This window comes from Loa loa (assembly GCF_000183805.2).
Source record: "Loa loa unplaced genomic scaffold supercont3.135, whole genome shotgun sequence".
Lineage (NCBI taxonomy): Eukaryota > Metazoa > Nematoda > Chromadorea > Rhabditida > Onchocercidae > Loa > Loa loa.
The window spans coordinates 32,227-47,815 of NW_018108315.1; the positions used below are offsets into that span (position 1 = coordinate 32,227).

At 34.9% G+C, this 15,589-nt stretch overlaps 4 protein-coding genes across 4 annotated transcripts in view; 1 reads left to right on the top strand and 3 right to left on the bottom strand.

Moving 5' to 3' along the window:
• Positions 1-326: 326 nt before the first annotated feature.
• On the bottom strand, positions 327-1,719 carry LOAG_01098 (hypothetical protein; the record flags this gene model as incomplete). The annotated part of the gene is made up of 3 exons (XM_003136638.1): positions 327-426; positions 683-903; positions 1,036-1,719. The coding sequence occupies 3 exons, from the start codon at positions 1,717-1,719 to the stop codon at positions 327-329; spliced, it is 1,005 nt and encodes a 334-aa protein (XP_003136686.1).
• A 2,716-nt stretch (positions 1,720-4,435) lies between these two features.
• Positions 4,436-7,901, bottom strand: LOAG_01099 (hypothetical protein; the record flags this gene model as incomplete). The annotated part of the gene is made up of 7 exons (XM_020445646.1): positions 4,436-4,627; positions 4,778-4,934; positions 5,105-5,263; positions 5,864-6,161; positions 6,725-6,868; positions 6,958-7,047; positions 7,697-7,901. The coding sequence occupies 7 exons, from the start codon at positions 7,899-7,901 to the stop codon at positions 4,436-4,438; spliced, it is 1,245 nt and encodes a 414-aa protein (XP_020303918.1).
• A 5,297-nt stretch (positions 7,902-13,198) lies between these two features.
• LOAG_01100 (hypothetical protein) lies at positions 13,199-13,745 on the bottom strand (the record flags this gene model as incomplete). The annotated part of the gene is made up of 2 exons (XM_003136640.1): positions 13,199-13,339; positions 13,542-13,745. 2 exons carry the CDS (start codon positions 13,743-13,745, stop codon positions 13,199-13,201), a joined length of 345 nt encoding a protein of 114 aa, XP_003136688.1.
• Positions 13,746-13,845: 100 nt separating this feature from the next.
• Positions 13,846-15,589, top strand: part of LOAG_17830 (hypothetical protein) — a 4,420-nt gene continuing 2,676 nt past the window's right edge. Inside the window, exons 1-3 of the mRNA XM_020450494.1 lie at positions 13,846-13,943; positions 14,799-14,909; positions 15,361-15,532. Of these exons, the coding sequence (XP_020305813.1) occupies positions 13,918-13,943; positions 14,799-14,909; positions 15,361-15,532 (309 nt within the window). The 5' untranslated portion in view covers positions 13,846-13,917. The remainder of the gene's footprint in view (positions 13,944-14,798; positions 14,910-15,360; positions 15,533-15,589) is intronic.

A 15,589-nucleotide genomic window follows, 5' to 3' on the forward strand; every position in this document is an offset into this window, starting at 1 on the left:
ATTAAAACAATGATCAATTTCTCCAATTTTATCCTCATATTTATCGTCCTTCTTACTTATATTGTAATAATTCTTGTAATTACAAGAATTCAGCACAAAAATATCACTTCCATAACAACACGGCTATTAAAAATAACGAAATTTGTATATTAGTCAGAATTGAAAAAAAAGAAAAAAAAACAATGAAATCACAGTCAACAAAGCATTTGAGGAACTAACACATTTTTGTATTTTTGCAGCAGTTTGTAACATACAACGATATGTATCATAATTTACGCTTTTCTTTGAAATTTAATTCAGGAAACAGAACAATTAGTTTCCAGATTTCATTTTTGCACACTGTCATGCAATGAAGGCTGTAGCGGTACATCCGGAAAGCAGGCTGTAAACAATGCAAAGCACTGTCGGGATACTGAATCTGTCATCCTGAAATAATTGTAAAAGTGTTTGCTTTTTTTAGTGACGTTGGTGATTTAAATCCTATGCAAACATTTTATGTAAGCACCCGTAATATTTTTGTAAACACATATAGTTCAATAGAGTACCAGGATTATTTAGTCAGTCAACCTGCTTCCAGATAATGGTTCAACAGCATTTCTCAATAAAATTCTCAAACCAAGCATAAGGGAAAATTATTTCAAGCTAAACAATCAGGAATGGTTATTTTTGTGAAGAAAGTTACCTGTCAATAACAGTAGCTTTCAAATGGTCATGGGAAATATGCTCTTGGACTGTTTTCCTGTCCACATCGGCGAATTTGCATGCTGAACATTCATAAGGCAGTATGGTTAAATGTTGCTTGACATGTTTATACAAGACTAGATACTCGCCTTCGAATATCTCTTGACAAAAGCTGCATGTTTTCTGTGGTATCGTTGAATGTATTATCGGCTGTACGCGTGCCTGAGAATGATAAACGGTGAAAAGATTTTAAATTTAATGATGAAATAATTTCAACCAGCTTTACAGCACAAAACTGATGAGATTCACTTCAAGCATTTGTTAATATTTGGAATGACTTATGGAAAAGCAAACCTGTGGAAGATTATTTTTGGGTGCAGCTGCTAGAAGGCTGGTTAGTGTGATGCATTTTGACGAATTATGTTCAGTTGCATGGAAAACGAATGGTTTACATTCAGGACTGGTTACTGGAAGACTAGACATGTTCATCGGATCTTTAAAATGAGGCGTATCTCTCGAAGAAGGAATAGGCGTTGTCGGAAGTAGTAGCGCAACATCATTCGATGGTGCTGGAGTTTGTAGCGTCAAATTTAAGGGAAGTATAGCCGTGAGTAGTGATGACATTGGTTTGAGACTTGGAGAACTGAACGTTTTAAACGTGGATGTTAAAGTTGACATCGATAGGGCAGCATTTTGCATAGTTGAAGAGTCGGAACAGGTAGATGAAATGCACCAATTTGTTCCTGTTAATGATTTCAGTAATGGAGACCGTGATACTGGTGATCGCCGAAAAATATGAAATGAAGAAAGATGATCCAAAAAATGACTCGGAAAACATCGAGATGCGATCTGCAATAAGCCAATCAGTATCAGAAAATTCATTTCGGAATATGTGATCATAAAACACTGTTTGACAAACTGTGTACTTGTGTACTTAATGCAATGCTGGTTCATGGTTTTGTCAACTTTTCGGGAAGTAGTGAGTATGTGTACATGTGTAAAATGGAACAAGACAATCTTATCTGGCGTATTTGTCATTATGAATAGAATTTAGTCACAGAACTGAATCAGATTTCCCAAATATATTTGACTATTTGCTTGTTTTAAATAAAACAAAAAAAATCCTTCTATAACTCGAACCGTCCACACTAACAGTTCTTTGCCGTTAACTAGGATTATTGAACTGCGTGACGGTTGCTCGATAATATAGCGTGCAATGGGTTATAAAAACTTATGACGTTAGTTTTCAACCTTCGTTTAATATATCCTTGCCGAGCTTCCCATAGCTCATAAATATAAAACGGTATTAAACGAACTCTGCAAAATTCCTTTTTCAGAGATGGATCCAATTCTATGATATCCGTCGGAGTCTGCTTATACTTGTGCACTTCCTTCATATGTCGTATTAAGAAATTTTTTGAATGATGCTGCAGTGTGCAATCGCCAACAGAACAACTACAAAAATATAAATAAAAAAAGCATAGTTTCGTTTTTTTCGATTAAGACATTTTTACTCTTGGTTCAGCTAAGCATTCATCTATATTTGCCTACTTTGCATTTTATAGAGCTGAGTTCGAATTAAAACTGAAGTCTGTTTGTCATAATATAATATGAGTTTGAATGAATCAATTTAACCGGTAAGATGGTTGTGTGAGGTGTGATCGTACATGTTCCTCCATAACCGTTACATGTGAAATCACAAAACCATTACAAACCTGCAAAATAAAACTGCAGGATTCAAGATTAGAAGAGTAATAGTTTTTGCATCACTACTTTCCTCCAATTAAATCTTTGGTACTTTGGATTACTGGGTCAGTTCCCAAGATAGGGAAGGTTTGCACTCACAAGTCAAGCAAAGCTGCATTTAGATTAATACTCACTCAGACTGAAAGAATGTGAGTTGAAGCTGGTTAAAATTTCCCGGTTTGAGTAATAATGCTAGCAGGACTGACATTGAATCTAGATGCATATGGTAACCTTAACTTCTCAGCATTTTACCTCAAAAGGAACCATGGAAACTTTCTCCGAGAAAGAAATACAGAACTTCTTATGACCAAGACAATGCTCTCTCCTCAAGAATCTCTTAACAAATGATAAATATCGTCCGATATAACTTGCAAGTGGCCGTTTTGCAAAAGACCGAAATAAACGATCATACTCCCGAATGTTTATTCTATCGGTCCTCGCTGGATTCATCATTCATCTATAATTTTATTTGGAACAAGATGCACTGCAAGGAAGATATGACATGAATTACTGGAACTGGAAGGAGACGAATAACAGAGGAAACATTCGTTACCATAACTATGTTATATAATAAATCTAACAAAACATGGTCATTTGGATTCTTCCTCTGCTATATAAAGGTAAGGCATAAAAAATTTGGAGTGAACAGGCTGCATCTTATTATACTAGTAGAAAACGAGGATGAAGTTTGGAAATTTTAATCATGAATGAGACAATAACAATGGATAACCTGTATTTTGGCTCATGTGAGAATAAAGTGACAAGATCAAGAGCTAAACAGACTCAAGAGCCAAGCTAACTGCTGCTTTTCGATGGTGGCAAAACATTAATCCACAGCATTATTTTTGAAAAATACTAAACATTATTTTATAGTTTTATCAACGTTATCGCATATAAAATGTTCTCTGCAAGAAGTTATAACTGATGGATGCAAATCCGCAGGATTAAATACTATATTATGTTTAAGAACTTTGCAAATAGAAAGTAGGAAACAAAAATTGCATTTATTATAAATATATGAAATATTGGCTGAAAATTATTAGGATCAACAGAATAACGAGAAATTCAAAGCTTTAAAATGCGAGTATTGTTTTTTTATTATTTTTTTAAATTTATTTAACGGTAAGTTGTTGTAATGAGGAAGAATAATATTAGAAGAAAATAAACTAGTTTTAAATTAATTCAATCATAGTACAACTACCATTTATAATATCGTTCTTGGCTAATAATTGTGATTATTCATTTGTTTGATCTGGCCTAATTATTGGTGTATATTTCAACTGGTGTACACTGCTGATGTTTTCCGAACATCAAAAATTGGAGTAATGATGTTTTTCATCCAATCAACAGAATAACTCATTCGATTGGATGAGTTATTCTTTATACGAAAGATTATGCTTTTTAATCTAAATTATTGTTATTTAGAATGAATGCTGCAGGGCAAGAATTTTACCAACGGGTCGTGAATACATCTCGAGCATTCCGGAAAAAAAGGGGGAAAGGATACGAGGTTAACCACTCATGGAAATGCTCTGATCACTAAAAAGAATAAAGCAAGACAATTTAGACTTTAAATAACATTTATGTCCAAGAACCAAAAACATAAGTGACTCGATATAAACTTGAAAATGTAATGAGAAAGAACAAGGATGGGTTTACAAATAAAGTGATAACAGGAACCATCACTGCAGGAGAAGCAATTCAATTGGTAAAGTAAATTGCCCTGCTTAGAAAGAACAAAGACTTAAGGCAATCGAAGTTACACTTGCAAAATGAGATCGGAAGAAGCATGAGAAACCATAACAACGACAAGATGCTCAATTAAAAAGTTGCCGCTAAAGAATAGGTATGTGTAAATTAGACCCGCTGGATCGTAATGTTAACAAATTAATAACTTATATGTCATCCTTCCACTAAATGCGCCCGTTTTTTTAATCGATAGGTTGCATTCACCACTACTTAGTTGCGAACCGATGAACTGTTATCATATGGAAATATTAGTTAAGCGTCAAACTCGCTCGCTCGCTTCTTCCTTATTAATCGAGAATGTCTTAAGTTTAACATTACGACAAAGCCTCACCTGACATTTTACTTCGCGATTTGAAACCTCACTAAAATCAGGAAGAATCCCCATTTTCAACGAATCCTCGATAACTAAACTTTTTTCTGCTCGCTGTGTGTTGTACAACCTTGGACGATACTGCAACTGTATATCCTTTTTTGAGAAAAAAAAAATTGGGAAAAAACAAAAGGAAGCTATTTCTACTCCGAGGACTTCCTAAAGGAAAGCCTTAATCGTCATGTTTTTTTCCAGGTAATACCAAAAGGAAGTGGTAGGAAATGATTTAACCTGCGTGGAATATTTGCTAAGCAATGCCTCTTCGACTTTGGTAGAATTGCCGGGTTCCGTAGATGTGGATGCTTTATCATGTTGGATAGCTTCCTGATGCGCACGCTGCAATACGTCTCGTGTATGCTCAACACATCGCTCTGCAATGTTCCATGCCCTGCAACCGAATTTCAACTTTTGGCTAAAAGTTAATCATACATATGCCTTTATTCCCACAGTTAATATGTGAGTTATACTCAGTTAATATGTGAGTATAACTCACACTGTAGTATTGGCTGCATCAATTTCAAATTTTTCTAAGTTCAACACTATCATACAAAAACCCACTCATGCTCCAGTTCGGTATTAATATCCCGGATAACTTCAGCCCTACCACCATGCACTTTCTTGATATGTAATATAATAAATATTTCTTTTCGATTATCGTATCCGCAAAAACTGCATTTGTATGGGCGATACTGCAAATGTGACTCGACGTGCATGTACCTGAAATGCATTCATCTAAAAAGTTTTATGAAACTTAATTTTAGGTCCATTTCGGAATTATTCCCAACTTGCGAAAGATTTCAGAATCATTCTTGAGATGAATATTTTTGATCATCCTGGCGAAAAGACGAAAACACTATGTGAATCTGGAGTATTACATTTATTTTATATCATAAAAGGATCATATTCCTTGGAAATTTACTGCAGATTTATTGTAAACAATGCCGCTGCAGAATAATTCTGTATTCTATTCGTTGTAATAGTATTACATAGGCCCATTCAATACTTTTTTAGATGATTCATCTAAAACAGGCCTTTTGAAAAGCCGAATGCTCATCTGTCCTCCGTTCCTTTCCACCCTTTTTCAAATCCTTTTTATTCCAAATTTCTTTGGTGAAAGTGATTCCACTCAAAATCATTCTGTCATGATTTGTTAATGTGTTAAGGTCACACTGGAAGGTCAGATAATTGAGGATGCGCGTATTCATGGAAAATAAAGAAATTGGAATAAGCACTTATATATCAATAAAGTTATAAACAGAGGAGAATTTTGTCGTTTAAAATCAAGATATGAAGTAATAGAAGCGAGAGGAAAATCACCTGTTTCTAGAACACACCCACTCTCTGCAAAGGAGACACTGAATATTCGGATAATAAGCTGCATCGTTGTGCTTCGTTAATTTAGGAGTAGTTAAACGTTTTGCAATTTGCTTATTTGCAGCAAATGAATAGATACTTCCATCAATTCGCTTATTATTATTTTGCAGTCTGTTCACGTTTCTATACCGCCCATCCCTTGTCGTAGAATTGCTGTTTCTGGTGTCATCTTTGTTTACATGCTTTCCTTCATTATTGGATACTGGCTGTGTTTTATTTTCACCATCATTCCACTCTAAATCTGAAATGAACGGTTCAAAGAAGTTAAATCGTTTTTCTGTTTGTTTATACATTCACTATCACCAAATATTGTATAACGTAACTGTAATGACAAGAATTGCATATAGATATGTTTTATTAAAGATGAACATGGAAATTTCCAATTTCGCCTTCTTTTTCCTTCACCTCCACAGCACTTACAAAATGTCATTTCGTTGCAAAACCAAAAAAGCATAAAATATCTTATTGTATAACATGCTCACAGATTGTTTTCCGTCTTTTAGATAAAGACAAATTGATAGGTTTATCAGTTTCAACACCGCTCATGTGTGATTTTAATTCTCTATGACATCCTGAAAAAAATATTAGCAGTAGCTGGTGATTTTTCGTTACAACTAATCGAATTTCCGCTACACAAATTGCGAACGTAAAAATGAAATGGTTCGATTAGGCGGAGTTGGCATGGCAGCATACGTTGCATAGGAAGCATTTCTATCTGTTTAATTTCTTTGTCAAAAATTGACGATAGACAACACTTAACCAAGAATGAAAATATAACGAGCTGGGCGCATTGATTGAGCTTACCGTTATCCACTCGTCTTGACAAGTGTTCATTTTTCAGGGTAAATGGATCTCCTTTCGGTAATACATAATATTCACTTGAGATAATGTCGTGTTTCGAATTTGAGCGCTGCACGGACACGCGATTATAACTGTTTGTTCGCAATGCTATAAATATTTGTATTTGAAGTTGTTTTTGGTATTTTTGACGCTTTAAACGTTTAGTGAAACTTAATGATAAGTCATAAATAACAAACTTTTGGGATAAAGATGACCCGTACAACCGGTATACACTATTGGTGCTTCATTTTTCACTTCCACATCTCGCCTGCATCGTTTTACCAAATCTGAACAACAAAATTGGCAAATTTGAAATGCACCGATTGTATAATTAGAGAACGGACTATGTTTTACTCCGTTCTCTAATTAAATGCCCCTGCACTTAAAATAAATGCACTTTCGACTTATTTTCTCTGATTTCTCATTTTTGATTTTTCGAGGAAACATTAAACAACTGTTCGTATTTCAGGAAAACCCTTGAAAAGAATAGGAGGGAAAGATGACAGTATCGAAGGAATAACGAAATGAGTGATTCTTTAATGGGGTGATCAAGTGAAAAGAAAAGAGAAAACGCCCCAACGGAATAACCAAACAATAGTGAAATGAAATGAACCTACATACGAGCAATACATTTTTCAAAACAAATTTGGTCATTAAGATAATCAACGGTAAGAATCACTAGGAAATAATCATGTCGATTCAGATCCTTCAAAACTTTTGCAATTAAAGTATCAGATTTTTATTGCGCTTCACCAAAATTTCAATTAAAAAAAAAAAGCCGAAAATCAAGTTTAAATTCATGTGAATGCTAAATCAATGAAATGGTGTAATCATCCTAAACAGAATATGCTCACAGGTCAGATCAACATTGTTTTGAAAGGGAAGTGGATATGAGGCGTGGAAGACCTTCACATACTTAAAAGACAGAAAGCATACTAAGCGGTTGATTTTCGACATCATTTGCTGGGACGGTAGTGCTCTCCAAATCATGTGATTTCCTGTACAATTCAGGAAACTTCCGCAGCAACCATTCTTCCAGAGCCGCACCGCGCTTCCGACCATTGTTGCTTGTCATTTCAAGGTTGGAAGTTGTCACAGAGTCAAATGATTTCGAGCTAAGCAGTGCTTTCAATGAGCTCATTTTTTCTTGAAGCCCTAAACGTTATCTTCAACTTCATTATTTAAAAATTTTGAAGATTTACAAAAATTTCACTTCGAATTGCTTGAATTTGCAATTCTAATAAACACAGCAAGATCACCTGTAGGAAATCCAGAGGCAGTGGCAGTAGGCGAATTTAAAAAATAATGAAAACCATTGAAAAACAAATGAAGTCGTACAAAACTGTTTTAGGAGTGTGATGAAACTGATTGTAGTTCAGCCAATAACAAGTAATCAGATGAATGTCACAGACACAACAGAAATAGTGTATTTACTGTGTAAGTAGGTAAGAGTAACAACAGGTTACTATTAAACGAAAATAATGAGACTCTCAAATTTAGAGTACCCCAATCAGCTGCTTGATGCTTTTAATAAAGCAACCAAAACGAGTAATTGGTGATCTGCATATTTTCCATCAGCTGCATTTGTTGCGCTAAGATACTTCAATTTTTAGTAGACTCTTTTGCATTTTAAATCGTTGGAACTATTAACTTCTGGTAGCAATCTCCATTTATTCCTTTGAACAAGCTTTACTAATAAGCTTTCCACAAAACCTAAATATTTCCCCTGATTTTTTTTTGCATTTTTTAGGAAATTGTTTGCAAATGAAATAAGACATCAGTATACGAGGTCATAATGACGTATGATTGATATTAACCAAAATCACAACTGGCATATCTTCCTCCTGTTTCTTGAGGTCATGAAAACTTTGCCAAATAAATATCAATAAATAATAGGATTAACAGAGACATAATCTATAAGATTGAAATTATTCTTTAAGATGAGCTCGCATTTGAAAACTGTTAAGAAATAAAGGAAAAAAACCCCGACTTAATACTCATTGAACAGTTGTAAAATTCGAAATGTGAGATTCTAAAAAGTAGAAATACTAGTCTTTAACAAAATAATTTAATATGCCAGAGGATTATCAATGAAAGAGGAAAACATATTTGATAAAGAATAAATGTGCAGGAAGTTTTGAGTACTCAAGATGGCAATTTAATGCATTGATAGCCATGAAAAGTTCAGTTAGTTACTACGTCGCAACTAAGTACGAACTGGACTTTGAAATGGTACCCTCAAATAATAAACTTATTAACTAAGTATGTTTGAATAAGTTCCCATGTGCAGCTGTAGAAGCAATGAAATGTATTTGTGTCTAAGCCTACCCCTATGATACCAAAAGTTTTAGAAATGCGAATAATTAAGGAAAGCACGTTTTTCAATTGCTGATATTTGTTCAAAACCAACATATACCGATGTATCGCATAACTCAGAGAGGTCCCAAGTTGAAATCTGATTTTTAAGTTTGTATCTCAGTAACGAACATGTCTCGTACTGAATTTCAACAGAAATTCCACAATAGACCCACTCTAAGTACATTCTGAAAACAGCATAATACTATTTACCAAACGTTACTTTTTGGGATTGAACCATTAAAATCACTAGAACGGAACTACGTTCATAAATTTATATGCTTATTAAACCTTACATAACAACTGAAATCTTGAAATTCAAACACTGGTTTCGAAGAAGAGAGAAAAGCCCAGTTCATTGTCCGGCTCAAAGTTACACGTCACGAAAACTGAATTTTTTAAAACCAGCTTTATTATAACTTCATAAAGTTCTGAAATTTTTATTTTACTCAGAAATTTGAGAGGATTTCGAAAATCCGCAAAACTTGCATTTATTTTAAGGAACGTTATGATATGTGCTGCATCGAAAAAATACTGCAAAGTTTCCAACTTCCAGAACTGGAAGTATAACTGTCACTACGACATAAAATTCCTCACCAAACTAGTTAGACAGAAAAGTTGAAGACTTGGTATATGGGATATCAAAAGAAGTGCAAATGAAAATAAAAGTTAATTTGAAACTGAAACTGCACTAACGAATCGCTGTGAAACGTCAGCTGAAAATGTGCACACAAAAAATGGGAGCGTACAAACCAGCAACACAATGACCGTTTCAACTGATCATTTTGTGTCTTTGTCTGTGCACTGGATCAGATTGCTCGGTGAGGTGTCTGCGGATTCCTCGGATTTCTATTTCTTCTTTATCTTTCTGTCTTTTTCATATCATAATTTTTATACACATACGGTGCCTAACAATGTAAGACACACAAGTTAATGCATTTATGAAACTCAGTATATATTAATTTATCAAATAAAATAATTATAGGAATGGAATCTTCCACTAAAAAATGTGCCAAATCCGATAACATTCATTTACCTTATACTATGGCACTGTTTACTACATTGCTAAAATATTACTAGTTTGCTGGCAACAATGTTATCAATATTGGCGTTGATAGAGCTACAGTCGCCATTTCGGAGGTTGGGGAAGAAATTCTTGAATTACAAATAAGTACATGCCATAATAGGAATGGGCTGAGGTTCTGAATTAAAAAAAAGGATGCAGAGGTCGACAGGTCGCTATAGGCATGTTCAGAAGCCGGTTTTCTTCAACGTTTCTAGGTCACTGGTCAGATAAATACAATGAAAGACAAACAAAAGTAGTTTTGAATAGAATGGAGAAAGGGATGAGAGTTCTCCTTTCTTCTTCAGTATCGAATCTTGTCAAGGGGCCACTGTTCCAGCCTTCCCAGTGTTCATCCTTCCTCCACATCAATTTCTGTACATCAGGCACTGTTCAACCGATACACATTTGAGAATCATTTGTTCGGAATCTGAGCGCACCACACAACTCTATGCAATCCCATCGATGATTTGGTGTGCTGACCTGAATTTATCCGCTCCATAAAACAGTATAACTGTTTGGCAGGCTTTCAGGAATATGCATCGCGTTAGATGGAAGAATATTCTCGCTGTGACTTTAATATACAGCATAAGTTTCCTTACCTTGTCTCATTTTCGTGACTGCTCAACTTTTCCTAGAACAGTCCGCCGAAACAATGGATGTGAGAAAAAAGTTGGATTTTATACATTATAAATGTACCACCAAAGTTACTTGCAAGGAAACTGAAACTCACCACTTAAATTGATGAGCTGATCAGTTGTAATACTACTGTTCAGTCCACATTCTTACCGCATTTCTACGAAGTTTCTACATCCGGAATTAATCATTAACACATGTCTGAGTAAAGGAAAAAATTTATTTTTCAAGTCGAAATGCAAAGATTGAAAGTTGGCGAAAGATCGACTAATACAGTAAAGGTTTCCCGGAAAGTATTGCACTAAAGATTGCTGAAATTCGTGTGAATTCTAAATCAGGCTTCAGTTTTTTATTTGAATTATAAGAAAAGAGCAAATTTTTTATTTCAAGTCTCAATTAATCGCAAGTTACTGATGTTTTCATGTTGCTCTGAATCTGAATCTGACATTCATCGAGAAGCTTCAGCTTCTAAAATTTCACATATGAGGGAAGAGGTGAATGAAAAAGAAAATTAGCCAATAGCCTTTAAAATCTCTTATAATATTAATAAAGCAATGAGTGACAGATGTGTTTGACGTCCAAAGAAGCGGATTTTTTGGACCGTTTATACACTTTTTTTTTTAAAAAATTCACCCATGTGTAAAATTCATGTATTTTTTCGGTAAGAAACAAAATCTAGACTTTCAAACTATTTTTACATATAAACATCCTTTTTTGTTTTAGCATTATTTGTTTTTTTTATTCAGGTTCCATTTGAATTTGGATTTTTCAAGTCTAATCTCAATTAGTAAGACTGCTTATTTCGATCTTAACAAGTAGCCAGAGTAATCTTTCTTAACTATTCTATTGTTCCAGTTCATTTCAGAGGAGCAACGGGTAAGAACTCTTAGATGTTTTTTTAACTCTCCTCACCTCTAACATCCTTATTTCCTCCTCCGCAACTATCTTGTCCAATTCCATCCCTTCCAAAATTCACCTTCCATTATATTTCCCGCACTCCTTATGACCCAGCTTTTTATTCATAAATATTCTACTTTCTCTAATGACTAGTGATAGCAAGAAACTTACAAATTGTGATTTTAAAGGTGAAAAAATATACCTATGACATAAGGCAAATCACTGTCTAATCCTTTCCACACGCTGGCTGCCCAACGAGTTGGAAATTCCTGTAAGTGATAGATGAGCACAGCGTAGCATACAATATGCAGATAAAACTGCATTTTTTCTTCATTTCAAACTGGAAGATTTCCACACCGTCTTTTTCCTGGCCAAATGCTTTCAAAATTTTTAATGTCCACCACACTTTGCAGCTCAGTTACCTCGTCCCCGATTCCCATTCAAATACTATATTTACTCATTGCAATTTAGCGATAATCTGAGTGATCGATACAAATTTACTGTAAAATTATTCAATGTAATCGCTCACAAAAGTTCTTGAAAACGTATATACATATATACACATATATATACGTGGATGCTTTCAAAGATTGTGTTGAAATTAATCGATGAGAAGATACATCAGAAAAAAGAGCAAGTTGCGGACTGTTCCTTGAGACCACTGTATACTTATGTTGCGAAAGATTTGGTTTTCTTCTTTCTTAACAAATAAAACTTGACTTTTTTGCTTCCTCTATTGAAAGAAGTAGTTTTCCACGTTAAGAGGAACTGTTTTGTTGAGATTGAATTATCAATAGATGGGTGTTGATCCTTTTGGTGTAGCTAGATATCGGGAATACAGATAGTATTTATTAACTAAGTAGAAATTAACGCAAATGCATAATCGTTACTTCAACCTCGAGGAATAGATTGAAATGAATTATTGAGGGGTAAAACAGAAACTGAGAAAAACATAGCTGGATCGGTAGTTTAAGTGAAGTAGTGGAGATCTCTTTGCAGAATTGATGCTTATCTGTTTCGAGTCAACAGTTCTTATATCAAATCTAGTTAATTTATATTAAGAAAAAGTGGGTATGGATTACAATATGAGAATAGCTCCATATGAGGTCTTTACAAAGCCGACAGTAATTTCACAGCTGCAAGAGAAATTTACATATTAGATTTCTTTATATAAAGAGAAAATTGCACAGTAATTATTTCACCAGATGCATAGGTTTCCCACAACTGTATCTAAGGTACATAGGATAAAGCCTTTACAAATTAGTTACCGGATGTACGTATTTCCCAACATCAGACAAACATTTTTAGACAATATGAAGATTAGATAACTGACTCATCATACTAGGTATGAGAAAACGTTTTATATTTTCTTATGTAATGTGATGAATTGTTTATCTAGGAAACACTTTGTATAACAAATATCCTATGTTTTAACATATTATAATTTTCTTGTTTTCTGACATTAGCAATTTCTTTTTCACGGCAACTTATGCTTGACTGGTTAGATTACCACTAGAACGTATCGCTGACACTTCGTTGGTCGAAATAGAATGGAGCGTCGTCCATACAGCAACAGGAACTAGACGTTGTCTGGCTCTTAGTGTACACCTGTCAGGTACGAATAGTCGCTGAAACGAAGTCACAATTTATGACAATAATGACAGAAAAATATAGTACTTGTCACGATGAATTTATCTGATAGCGTCTGGCTATAGAAAGAAGAAAGCAACGGAACAAGGAAGCTATTCCTCACTCCGTCCACCCCAGGGCACTCGACCTTTCAATGCAACCTCGTCTCAACTTGGTTCGTATTCTTGTCTCTCAACGAACCACAACGGTATTTTGCGGCAAGCTGGTGCCTGACGTGGATGTCTGATGTGAGTTTTCGTATCCGTGGTGGAGAAGGAAGTCCGATAGAGGTGGGGTGGTTAAATTGTGAGGAGATTGGGAAGAGATTGGAGTCTTGTTGACAGGCTGAGTTCTGTGAGAGGTGGATGTGATGTTTGTTGTGTGGTGGATAAACATTGAATACATGATAACAGATAACAGATAGATCAGGTGGTGTGGTGATCTACTGAGCGTGTCGCTGCAGTGGCAACTGTCCAACATTGCTTTTATTCAATGATTTTCCCATTTCACAGGTTTTCTTAGGCAATTTTTTGTGTTTGTTTCTATATGTGAGAGAGAGGAAGATGAAGAATTGGCAATGCGGTGTTTAAGTGTACTGTTTAGGTGGATATTTCTAATTTGTTTTTTTGGAACAATATATTTGTTTATCTTGTATTCACTTAGTTTTCTTCAAAATCCAACGTCCACTTAGATGGTTAGCGTCCGAGAAATGATTGTTTACTGTTGTATTTTATTTTGAGGCCAGGTTGGGATATGAATGATTTAGGCCAGAATCAATATTGTGGGGTACGACTAGTTCATTTCATTGAATTTGTCCATTAGGTAGGTCTTCATTACTTTTATTGCTATGAACCACTTAGCTATGACTGTTGAAATGGTGCTTATTAAGCCTTGTTAACCTCACTCCCACATCACATCATCAAGGATACCTCACTACACCGCTGTCTGATTTTTTTTTTTTTCGTATACCCACATCAGCTTAGGAAGGCCATGGCAAATATTTGAGGATTCCTTTAAAACAGTGCCACTGTTCCAGTAACTTCACTTGCACTACCGATTGTTCGGTGAATATAAGTTAGTTGTATTATATCCAGCTGGTTGGAAATTGTTGCATAATCAAATACAGTTGTATTAATGGTATTTCCTGAAGGCATACTCTATTGATTAGATTGTGATACGAAGTGTTAGCAGTCTTATACTCATGTCGAATTCTAAAGATCCATTCATGTAAAGCAGAACTAAAACCAATAAGAAAAGAAATTAATGTTCAAACCACTTCGAAAGTGTTCATTTGATATAGTGCGAGCGATGTTTGACAGAATTGCCTTGGTTTGGTTTTGTTATGCAAAAATGCAGAGTGGATGAATTTGCTGTTTCACTTCTACTTTTATTCGTTTCATTTCGGTTTGTTCGTACATTGTATCCAGTTGCGATTACAAATTGTTCAACATGCTTCAGGTTGATCCCTGTTTTATTAGTTTCGATGTCGATTTCAACTATTAGACGGCAAGTAAAAAATGTCGCCTACAATTTCTCGGATGCACAAGTGAAAGTTCGGGAAGCCACCAGGTAACGAAGTTATGAGTTTTATGATTTTTGAATTGACCTAGGAAATAGAAATATTCATTAAATCCAAACTTCTATTATTGTGTAAAGAGTTGCGCTACATTCTCTCTGTATTCCATCATAGATCCCTTTTCATTTGTGTGAAACAAAATTTAATGAAAAAAGTTGTTGCTTCGGAAAAATAATCATTAGCAGTGAGTGTTGCGGCAGAAATCGTGGTCTGTGAACTCAAACGATATCATGCAAGCCAATTTCCGTGTTATATGAGGTGGAAAAACATAATACCTTCAAAATAAGCAAACCGGTAAATCTGTCCAAAACCGCAACAAAATTCATATAAGGTTTTTGCATTCAGCATTTCGTTGTTTATTGTTTTGTCGCTTTTAGCACTTTATTTTTACCAGCCGTAGTGTTACATGAAAGAATTGGTTTCTGTGAGAATGATGTTTTGCAGCAATGATCCTTGGGGTCCCTCTACGGCTCTGATGTCCGAAATCGCAGATCTAACGCATAATCCATTGTCGTTTACTGAGATTATGTCGATGCTCTGGAAGAGATTAAATGATCATGGGAAGAACTGGAGGCATGTGTATAAAAGTCTTGTTCTTTTGGATTATTTGATAAAGGTTAGATTTCCTTAGATTGACTTATACTGTAACTAATTATTCAAAGCCTTATTGGAA